Source organism: Cygnus olor, chromosome 16, assembly GCF_009769625.2.
Source record: "Cygnus olor isolate bCygOlo1 chromosome 16, bCygOlo1.pri.v2, whole genome shotgun sequence".
NCBI classification, from domain to species: Eukaryota; Metazoa; Chordata; class Aves; order Anseriformes; family Anatidae; genus Cygnus; species Cygnus olor.
The window spans coordinates 4,846,550-4,858,175 of NC_049184.1; the positions used below are offsets into that span (position 1 = coordinate 4,846,550).

General features: G+C 48.4%; 1 protein-coding gene across 3 annotated transcripts in view; it reads left to right on the top strand.

Moving 5' to 3' along the window:
* TOX2 (TOX high mobility group box family member 2) overlaps positions 1-2,178 on the top strand; it is a 130,193-nt gene extending 128,015 nt beyond the window's left edge. For all 3 annotated transcript variants that reach the window (XM_040575780.1, XM_040575781.1, XM_040575782.1), the window contains one exon: positions 1,875-2,178. In XM_040575780.1, the coding sequence (XP_040431714.1) occupies positions 1,875-1,911 (37 nt within the window). In that variant the 3' untranslated portion in view covers positions 1,912-2,178. The remainder of the gene's footprint in view (positions 1-1,874) is intronic.
* The last annotated feature ends 9,448 nt before the right edge of the window (positions 2,179-11,626 follow it).

Genomic DNA, 11,626 nt, shown 5'->3' on the forward strand with positions numbered 1-11,626 from the left:
TCCACGGTATCTAGCTCACCTCTACCAAGGTTGCAGCGTGGTTTGCAATTACTTCCAAATCTTTCCTAAATCCTCAAGGCACCTCACCATTTTTCTGCTCTTTCCATACCAAAGCTGTCTTCGGGATTCATTCAATTTTGCCTCCTACCATTTAGATTTGGGGTGGTAACACTGAACTTGAGTCATCTCCCTATGTCCTTCTTCTCGTTTGCAAGAGGTAACTGTATCCACCAGGTTTCAGGGATGCTGTTATTCAGACACCGTGTTAATCTGAAGATGCTGAGAAACCTGCTCCTAGATGGCCCTGCTTTGTGGCCATGTTGATCTTTGTGTATCGTCTGAAATCCCCGTGAATTTCGCCTTATCCATAGCCTAGGCCTGCTAGTTAAGTGAGCTGTTGAAAACATACCCACGTGTTGTTGCGTGACACTGCCATTATAAATGTATTGTCATTGGGCAACTTTTCTCCCCTCTTCCCACTCTTTTGGGCTAGAAGCTGGGATGCTCCCAGGTATGCCTTGTCCAGACGCACGATGCCATGTACAGCCACTTCATCCAGATGCTGACAGCTGTGCTAATTCCTGCTACTGATGAAGCAATCCACTCTAAGTGGGGGAAGTTTCTGAATCAGAAACTAAGTGAGCAAACTCTGTAAAAAGACAAAGACAAAACCCCACAAATGCACTTAGTTTGGATTCAATTATTTATAGTAATACTCCGTAATGAACTGGGAAGTGTTCTGTAGCATATTTTGTAAAATTAATGAAGTTTTAGTATTGGAATACCTCACTGCTGCTCGCTGGTATTAAATCTTTGCAGAGTGCTGTAGGGAACGCTCTGCATTTTAAATGCAAATTATAAAATGTGGAGACTAACAAAGTGCAGACTCTTCTGCGCTGCACTCTATCATCAGCAACAGCATTGCCTTGTTGTATGCTCTTTACCCATTATTCCACTCACAATCACACCCACACCAGATTTTCCCAAAGCTCTGTAATGTCCTTCACTACTTTTAAGGCCCCAACGATGTTTCCATCAGAGCTGTGCAGACGATACAACCCTTTCAAATGAAATGGTTATCAGAGCAAAGCCCAAATTGTCCTTCAGCCAGGGAGAGGGGCACACTCGTCTTCCATGGGTTTCTTTTGCCTCCTGCTGCCTTCAGCAGACTGAGGGACAGACTGGCTGGTGTTGCTGTCTCACAGCATTTTTTCCCCTTACTTCCTGATTATTAATTTTTCTAGTTGTACTTATTTTGGGAGAGGAGGAGCAGGGCGTTGAGCAGGTGATGTCTCCTGTTCCCACAGTCTTCAGCCACCTGACTTCTGTAAATCCTCCTGGACACCCACAGGCATCTTCAGGCATAAGACCCTTAATCACATTTTTGCGACCCCCTACTCCATGTGCAGCATCAAAACGACACATTTAATCCGAAAGCAAGTGCACCTTTCCTAACTCCCCATGGCTGAGCCTGAGGACTGAGTCTGCATGATGGACACTGGTACCAGTGTCACACCTGTGTGCTCTGCGGGGAAATCCAGACTTGGCCCTTCCCTGCAGCCCAGCGAGAGCCAAAATTCCCCCCTGGAGATGACCTGGTGTCTCAGCCCTTATTGTTACAATTCAGGAAGAACTGAAACTACAGCACACTCAAACTCCGAAGTGCCTTCTGCTTGGTTCCTCTCCGCACACCTGCCCCTAGGTGCCAGCCACTGGATGCTTTGCATCACAGAGAGCCATAAAAGCCTTAGTGGGGCTGAGAGCAAGCATGCCAACAGCCACGCAAGTGCTTGTTGCTGGCTGCCAGCTCTCCCAAGGGACTTCCTGGCCATTTTCCAGCTTGTCTCACCTCCTGCCTCTCCTTTCTCTTACAGCATGCTGCCAAGGGACAAGGCGCTCTACCTCACCTAAGGCTCACCATCCCTGTTCGGGGAGGCTCAGATGAAGGACACTTGGGAGGGTCTATCCTACAGACTACGCGGAGAGGCACCGAGCAAGTCCTACGGACAAGCAGCAACCACTGCACCTCGTCGCTGGCTTCGTTCCCAGGCTCCAAGAGCAGTTTTCTCTGATTATTTGTGAACTCTAAAGTCTACTTTCCGTGGAAGCCCAAAACCTCATAAATCATGAAGAACAAAAATATATATATATAAAAAAAATAAATAAACACAAAACCAACAAAAAAAAAGGGGACACCATTTTTCTGCTTGCCATCAGCTTAGCTACAGACTATTTTCCTAGTGAACTGCTTTTAGACACAGCATAAGCCCAGGTCTGGTGTCCTCAAGCATTAGGCCAGCTCAGTAGGAGGATGCACTCTTTTGACTTGCTAACAGCACTAAACTTTGTGCAAGAAAAATGTGAAGTTTGTGTGAATATTGTACATGCAAAGGCCTTGGATGTCTGGCAAAAAAAATACAAAAATTAAATAAAAACTATTCCTAGGTAGGTGGGGGGAGAGAGCAGAAGGCAAAATATGAGAGGAAAAATGTGAAAAAGATCATGAAAATATAATTTGTTGGATAGTTGTAAGTAGTTTACTAAGTGTTTTAGAGCTGTGCTAAAGACATCTTTAAGATTTTTTTTGTGAAAAAAAAATTAGTAGTTTACTTTATAGTAAAAGCATTTTATATTAATTGTAGCACATTTTTTAGTTATACATAGAAGGGAGATGTGTATAAAAAAAAAAACAAAAACAACAAAAAAAGCCTGCCAAACTTGTTTCTATTATTTGTACAGCAAGAAATGGACAATTTATATCCATGTTCTATGGCATTATTATATTTTTTCTGCCATATGTCCATCTATTTAAAAATTGCTGACAATGATTTTTGTCTATTTATGAAAGATTAGAGAGCATAATTACAGTTTCTCATAAGGTGCATTTTTTTTTTAATTTTTTTTATTTTGTTTGAAGGTGCTGCATTCGCAGCACCTGGCACATTCGGTTCACAATGCTTATCTTACCTTTCTTTATAATAAAACATATGAAAAGTAGAACTGAACCGGTCTCTCCTTATTTTGGGGGCTGCTTTCGCCAACATGGCCCAAGGTACGCAGCCCGAAAATGCCCCGTGCCTTGTCCTTGTGCTCCTGAGCTCTCCTGTCCCTTGCTCCTCTCCCACCACATCCTCACTTGCTTTCTCCACCCCCCTTGCTTTGGGTAACAGTACGTAATTAAATATGTCAGGGACCACCCCAGCAATAAAAATTATGGCTGAGCAATGGCAGCCACGCTGACAGACATGCATTTTTCACGTGTTTTCTTGGAAAAAGCCCGCTTCACTCTCAGCAGAGGATACCTCCCTATCTCAGCATCAGCTCGTTGCCCTGTGCATTAACAGCGATGTCTGTGCGGACATGGGGGCACCGAGCTGCCCAGAGGCCACCACCAGATGCCCACAGGAGCCCAGTTCCATCTCTTCCTAGGAAGCCATAGTGAACACATAAGAAGGATAGAATATTTGATTGGCATAAAAACTAACATGACATGAAATTTCACACCTCAGGCCACTTGCCTGGAGGAAACTCGTTAATTAATGTACCATTTTAAGCCCGTTTTTACAGGCACCCTTGGCCGTAAGAGTCTCCCCTCACGGTGTTACTCGCACACAAGTTGCTGTCATTTAGATAAGGCCCAATTTCTGCAGGGGTGCATTTAAATGGAAAAACGGGAAGCTGCGGCATGGCTGCATTTCTCACGCAGTTCAGGGCATCAGGTCTCATTTAGGTCCAAATGTCATAGTTAAGATCCCATTATCCCCACTGTTACCCGTTTATGATGAAAGTGGCTTTAACATTTATGTTCTCCAATGACTTAAAATAACTTTTTAAAGCCTTCAGACCGTTTTAATAATCCAGAGGGAGCTCACCCTTCAGAGCTAAGGGTTTTTTTTGATGAGATAAATGGTCTTTTTCATTGCCTAATGGTTTTATACACTCTTCAAAAATGCTGCTGTGCCCTGTGCCTGGTGCAGCAAGTCCCCTCTGTGGTGCCAGGTGCCCTTGCTGACCACCAGACAGGGCAAGGAACATGGGGGGGGGGGGGGGTCCTGCTGTGTTCCATGGTTGATGTGTACCCTGCACCCTGCTGACACACCAAAAACACCCCAAAATCCCACCATCTGTCACCCCAAAGCTTCCCGCTCTGGCCTCCGTGGGGAGGCAGGGGTGAGGCCTTCACGTGGCGCGGGGTGCGGTGGCCTTGGGAACAGGCCGTGCCCTGCGGCCCCCCTCGGGGCACTGGGAGAGGTGGAGGCAACAGCGCCACAACACGGGGTGGCGAGCCCCTGGCACCCCGCAGAGGTCCAGGCGGGTCACAAACTTCTGCAATCAGCCTGACACCACGTCTGTGTTAGCCACCTCTTCTGAGGCCATGGCAGCATCGTTGCGAGGCCATCAAGTGCCAGTCCTCTCTGCTGAGAGCATTTGCCTTCTCTGCATGAGAGCGAGAGGTGAAATCAAGATGTAACTCTATGAATCAACTTTCATTAGAGAAGCTACTTGTTTAACCCCACGCTTCCTGCTCTCTAAAGAGCAGGTACAAAGCAAAAAAGTGCCCGCTCCTTGTCCTGTTAAACATGCTGGTGTAAGCACAGCGAGCCTTGGCACGAGCACAGTGAAATCAGGGCTCTCCCAGCACAGCGCAGGGTGCTGGAGGTGGGCAATGAGCAGAGCTGCTGGAGGAAGCTGTAAACATGGGGCTCTTCCTCCCTGATGCCCAGCCTCGGACCATGAAGCTCCCCTCTGACCTCTGTCATCTTGATCCGTTTGAAAATGAAGTGTGGAGCATAATAAAATTTCCTGGGGAGCAGCGTGCACGATGGCATCCCGGCCCTGCCTAGCTAGCTTGCGGTGAACAGATAATTACCCTGCAATATCAGAGCCAGGAGATTTCTTCCACATATGCAATTACTAAAATGGGGGAGGAGAACAGGACATTAAGATGAAAACCTACCTTAAGTTATCACAGCCAGGAGATAGGACATATTCCAAGGAGAGTTTCTGAACTTTAATATTTTTCATGCAGCAGTTAAGCAGCTTAGAGAAGCTGAAATCACAGGGAAGCTGCTGCCAGCCGCGGGAGAAGGTCTGGGAGAGGCCAGCACCAGAGTACTGCCTTGTGCCAGACCCCTGAGCTGAATGCCACCCAAACGGGGGCTGGCTGGAGGCACACGTCCAGTGGCTGGCAGGGGACACGGGTGGCAGGCAGGGTGCAGGCACCGCTCACCCAGCCCCATGGGCACATTGGCCAGGCAGCAGTGGCATGGCTGGGAACCCTCTCGTTGGTCTGAATCCTTCATTTTTGACCAGCTTTAGTAGAAAATATGGTAGCTGGCTCTTGAGAAGCTACCTGATCCCCTCTAGTGCCTCAGGGCAGGGTCAGCCCTTCCTAAACCCTCCCTGTGTGCCTAACCTCCCTCTAAAAACCTTTCAATTCCAGGCAGTTAACCTAAATCTCTCTCCCTACAAAGCAAATTCCTCACATTTGAACATCGGGGAGAATTTATTGCTTTCCTTGTTGCAGTAATTTTTTCCATATTTGAAGAAGGATATCAGCTCCCCCCCTTCTCCTTGTGCCTGGGCGGCTGCAATTGCACCTCGCAGGTCACGTTCCCCATGCAGGAGCCGCTGCAGAGCTCCTGCTTTCAGCCAGCAAGTGCCACTTTTGTCACCGGAAGGCTCCAAAATGGCTTTGGGACTGGATTCTTCTAGGGCCACGGGGGGAAGCAGGACCCAGGCAGGTGCTCCCAGGCCCAAGGCCGATGATGGAGACTGAAGTCAAGAAGTGCAGGCAGGGAGAAACCTCTCTAATTGACTTTAGCTTATGAGGACGTAATTAGCAACGCAGTGGGATGTAATGGGGAGTTTAGCAAATCTGATCAGCAGGATCTTAGCGGTGTTAACCCTTTGGGGGCAGAGATGCAGCCCCGAAGGCTGCCGTCCAGGCAGACGCTGTGCCTCTGGACAGCTCGCTCAGGATGGGGATCACCCACCCGCGGTGCCCCATGTCCCGCCCCATGCCATTATTATTAAGATGATTGAACAGAAGGGAAACCAGTCCTGACAAGCAATACTGAAAACTTTATGCAAGAAGGATCAAAGGAAAGGACTTCATTTGACAAATATCAGGCCCTTGACAGCAGCGGTACGTGCCAGTAGTAGAAGACTTGTGCCAAGCCAGGTGAGATCCTGTCCCCCCACCAAGGGCAGCTTTGCACCATGGCCAGTGTCCCCATTCTCCAGAAGACCCATTGGGGTTAGGGCTGCTCTGCTGTGCTGGCGGTGAGAGGTTGTACATCAGAGCCAGCACTGGCTGCTCAGCACCTCCAGCTCGTCACAGACATACTCATGCTTCATGAATATGGAAGTTCAGGTGAGTTCACCTGTATGTCATGGCCCATCCCACTGGCACAGGCTTGGGGGCGATGGGGTCCTCACTGAGCAGTACAGGTGGCCAAGGTCCAAGGAGCAGGGTATAAGCTTCATTGGCAGGACCTGCTGAACTTTGCCTGCCCTCTGCCCAGCACAATTACCAGGAGGGGATGGAAAGTCTCCACCCATCGAGCAAACATGACGTGGTGCATCTTTTCTTCCATTTTGAGGACAGAATGGCTCCAAAGAGAGACTTTTTCTTACACACAGTTTGCATTTTGTATGTCCCACCCTGCAGAGGGAAGTTTCTATTCTTCAGTCTCAGCATTGCCTTTAGTAGCTAATCACACAGCACAAAGTGCAGACAAGTCCTCACTCCAACACATGAGGACTGCAAAATTATTGGTTTGAACGATGATTTTTTGAAGAAGAGAAATGAGGGGAATAACAATTCTTCTGGCTAAAATACTGTGCTGGCCAGAAGGGTAATTTAGAGTCAGATTTTAGATCAGATGTTTTATCACCATATCCTCAACTCTTCTTGACTTTCAACGGCAATTTGGTAAATCAGCATAATACCTGGCACAGTAATTGCTTTAGATTTTATTCCTAGTGGGATTACTTTATTACAATGCGAGCACATTAGAGAGCTTTCTGTTGCTCTGCCATTATTATTTGTAGGGACAGAAGGTCAAATAATGCAGAACATATGAGGTGGATGTTTTTGCAGATGATACTGGGGAGCTCATTTGCAGGTACTAGTGCAGCTGAAGTACTTGGTGCTCAGCAGTGCTCAGCCTCTTTGTCTCAGCCTCCATCTCCATGACTCCTGCCAACCCACTGCTTCGCCCCTCTGCCTGTGTTCATGCTCCCGTTGTGGCTTCAAGGCAGCAAAGGGCTGGGAACCCACTGGGAAGTCTCTGCCCAGGACTGGCTCTAACTTCACTTGGCAGTGCATTACCTCTTGCTCCTTGTTTGCTTTAGTAGGACAATCAGGTTTCCAAGAGCAAAAGGAGATGCCGTGGGGCTGTGTGTGCTCTTCTGCCTCCAAGCCAGGGCCCTGAGGGAGGTGGCCAGTTGCTTCTCAGTATCCCAAGCCCCTTGGTGGGACAATGCAAACCCTCGGGCTGCAACGACATTATAATTTTATTAGGACCCAAGCTTCTTGCTGTGCAAGTCCATGGGAAAGAATATCACTTTTACTGCTTTTCAACGTGTAGTTAATGTATACTTTATTGATTGCCAGATGAAATTTAGTCACAGGAGACAGTTCTGACTATAAAATGACAGTTACTTTTGGTGGGATAAAGTCTATAAGTCACTGTCTTCTGCAAAGCTCAGGGGCCCCGTGCCTGTCCTGCACAGTCCGGTGCCTGTGGGGCAGGAGAAGGAGGGCACAGCTGCCTGGGTATGGCATGGAGAGCTGTGGGTGCAGCAGTGACACCCACACTGGTGGATATCGAAGCACCTGGCAGAATCAGCCCAGCCACTAGAGTGGATTTAGCCAGTGACTTTAGCATCTGCGGGCATTAAGCCCTGCATCTAATGCAGCTGCCTTGCCCTGCTCGGGCTGGGATGTGCTCCAGCATTATCTCCAGCGAGACCGACCACGAATAACAACCGCTGGCATGTTATTAGCATTTCTGGCATTGAAATATGCTCCTGCTGTCAGGTCCCACAGCCCAGGCAAGGATGTCAAAGCTCTGGGGAAAAGCCCCTGGTGCTCCCCTGCACCCAGCACTCACAGAAAGTTAATTATCAAGAAGGGCAGGCACCTCCCAGCACCCCACTATCCACATCCCCTCTGCTGTCAGTGCTGCTTGGGGGCTCAGCACGGGCTATCGGGACTGCGCCTCTTATCATTTTATGATTTAACAATATCTGGAGTATATATAATATCTGGCTGGAGTAGCTGGAGCAGGAGAGCACGGAGCAGGAGATGCACCTGTCCTGGAGGGTATTCTGGAGCCTGATGCGTCCTGGTTCCCGTCTTGCAGCCACATGCACCCCTGGGACACCCACTCAGCCGTATACCTGCCCCACTGCTGGGCTCCTCGTGCTCCCCCAGTGGCCCCCCACAAAGGGGAAACAAAACCTGCCACCTTCTAGCAGGGAGCTGCAGAGAACCCATAAGGCCTGCCGGTGGTCTCCGAGGATTATGCGGGCAGAAACAGCAATTCCCCTCTACGTTCCCTCCCACGGGCTGTTCGCTGTAGTCACGTCTGGGAGATGCAGCTCCCACCCCCTAGGCAAACCAGAACTCTTCCCCATGGGGAACACCAGGGCTCTGGATGCACCCTACATCTGATGGGACTAAGGGGGAGCAAGGAGGGCTGGCTGCTGAGAGGCACGTGGGTTTCCAGACACAGCTCCTGCTCCAACTTTGCCCCTCTGCCCATGCAACTTTGTGCAATATGCCTTTTTTGCTGTGCAGCACATGGGGTAGGTGATGCTGGAAGTCCAAATGCATCTCTTCATCCTGCTGGGACACACACGTAACGTGCTATCGCTTCTGTTTCCTGATTAGGAGCCTGTAACGCCTGCAACAAAGAGGAGGGCTGGAAGAAGTCCCAGGGATTTGGGATCTCTCCAGGAGACAGAACGGCTTGGGGGAAGTTAGCAGAGAAACAGGATAAAGGCATTTCAGAACATATTGAACCTTTTTCTTTTTCTGGAACACACAGACATTCACTAGATGCTGTCTCCGGAAGCACTACACTACAAGTAGATTTATTGGCTTGCAGCAGAGTTTATACTAAATTTTTTCTCCACCAATTTACACAAAATATTTCTGTAGTTATGCAGGGAGTTTTTGTAATTAGATCCTCGTTTGACTGCTTTAATTGCAGCTGGTCTTTTGGCAGAGGGGTTGGGCAGTACCGCCCTTTAGAGGGCTTGTGCAGTCTCCCACTCACCTGAGTGACTGTGGGATATAGAGAAAAAAAGCCACAAACATTCCCCAAGCTGCCCTGCCAATGCCTTGGAAATGGCACATGGAGAGGCTTTTCCAGCTTCTAAAATTATCTAAGGAAAAAGGTGGGACAGGATGGATGTGAAGGCCTCTTCCATCCTCAGAAGGCATCTCCTGGGAGTTCCTTGCGTCACCTTGATCACTGAGCATTGCAAAGCACCACGGCTTTGCTGCCCTTCCAAGGGAGAGGCAGCCTGGAAACCAAGGCTGAGTTAATAAGACACCAAAACGTTGACTCAAATCACACGGGGCAGGGGGGAGGAATTTTGGAGGTCTTCAGCCAAAACACCATGGACTCTCAAGGCCTCTCTCAGTAGGCAGTAACTGTACTGGAAACATTTACAGACCAAAGCCTAAGTCAGCTTTGGGGCTCCATAAATCAAGATAAGAAATATCTAAATATCTTATTTTGAATAATTGAAAAACAATCTAGATTTATGTTGTAATACAAATGCATAGTTTCCATCGTACAGATGAGAAAAACTTGATTTCTTAGACCCCCCCTCAGAAATACAAGTCTGCCAATCAAGAGTTTCATGCTTCTAGGTTGGTTTTTTGTGTGTGTGTGTGTGTGTGTGTGTGTGTGTGTGTTTTGTTTTTTTTTTCTTTGACCCTTTTGTAACACTGAATGCATTAAAGCAAAAAACATCCAAGGATTGATTTCTTTTCTCTGTACTGGAATTTCTCAGCACTTCACTTTTGCTTTTTCAAGTTGCCATTTTTACACAGTTGCAGGCATTATTTAAAGCTATAGAGTTGAAAAGACTCAAAAACCTGGAGAGAATGTCTTCTCTTCCCCATAAACTTTTGTTATCCCATTGTGTTCTCATTTTTGGCACAGAGAGGGAGAAAGAAATAAGAGAAGAGGGAAGGGAGTAACTGAAGACATGAATAATTTCTTTTTTCTCAAACCCCAAATGAAAAGAAAGTATGAATACAGAATGAGACATAAACTTTATTTTTTTTCTTTCAACTAGAAATTTTCCATGCAACGATAACAATGTGTCTGTGCTGCGTCTATGCCTTTGGCTCCTTTGACACTCAAATTTTTCCCTCACAGCCCAGGAGGAGAGAATGGGACTTTGGAGCCTCCTGGGGAGTAACTTAAAACTCTTTGGGTGTCTTCGGTTCGGGACTTGCACAGACATTAGCACCCTGGAGGTACGGTCTCTGCAGGAGGCTCCAGGTAGGTCCCACAGGTTCAGCTCTCTACGAGTGGAGCAAGCACAGGACAGGTCTTTTCTGCACTTGGGTGTGCTCCTTGGGGTTGCTTTCTTAGAGCAAACGGTGGAATACTGCCATTTGTAGGCGGACATAGCCATACTTTGCTTGACATTGGACCAGACCACTTCCTGCCAGGAATGTGGGCTATAACATCCCAGAGCCCCAGCCAAGGCTGCAAGCTCACCTGAACATGAGCTTCGACACCGCTCGCCAGGTTCAGTAGCAGCAGCCATCCTGGAGGTGTTCCTCATGGTTTAGCACAGATAAAAGCAGGTGAGGACCTTAGCTGGTGTTAAGCCCTGTGCTTGGCCCGCCCTGCAGTGTGTGAGCTCCAGACTCGCAGCTCCTGCCCATCCTTGGGCCATGCTCCCCATTACTCCCAGTTAGCCCTGCTGGTGGCGTGGGCTGCTCCCCACAACAGTCTTGACTCGAAATCACAGCAGGGAATGGAGCTGTTGGGCAACAGGACAGCCACCTGGGACTCGTTTTTTAAGACATCTGGAGGGTCAGCAAGATGGGCAGCACATCACTGCTACCAGCGGATGCTCCTGGGACCGGGCACCCGGCTCCCCCTCAGCAGCTCCTGCTCCCGAGGCTGTGGGTGCCGAGACCAGTGGGACAGGGACCACGTGGCGGATGCGATGCTGGGGAAAGACCTGGCTGAGTGCTGACTTTTCTTTTCCTTTCCTTTCCTTTTCTTTTCTTTTCTTTTCTTTTCTTTTCTTTCCTTTCCTTTCCTTTCCTTTCCTTTCCTTTCCTTTCCTTTCCTTTCCTTTCCTTTCCTTTCCTTTCCTTTCCTTTCCTTTCCTTTCCTTTCCTTTCCTTTCCTCTCCTCTCCTCTCCTCTCCTCTCCTCTCCTCTCCTCTCCTCTCCTCTCCTCTCCTCTCCTCTCCTTTCCTTTCCTTTCCTTTTTCTTTTTCTTTTTCTGCCTTGATTTTTCCATGATTTACCATGCCAAAGCAGTGGTTGTGGCAGCCAGGAGGTGTCTCCCTGCTGGGTGTGTGGGTGCTGTCAGCTCTCCCCCAGCATCGCTCCATCAGCGTACCGGTGCTGCAG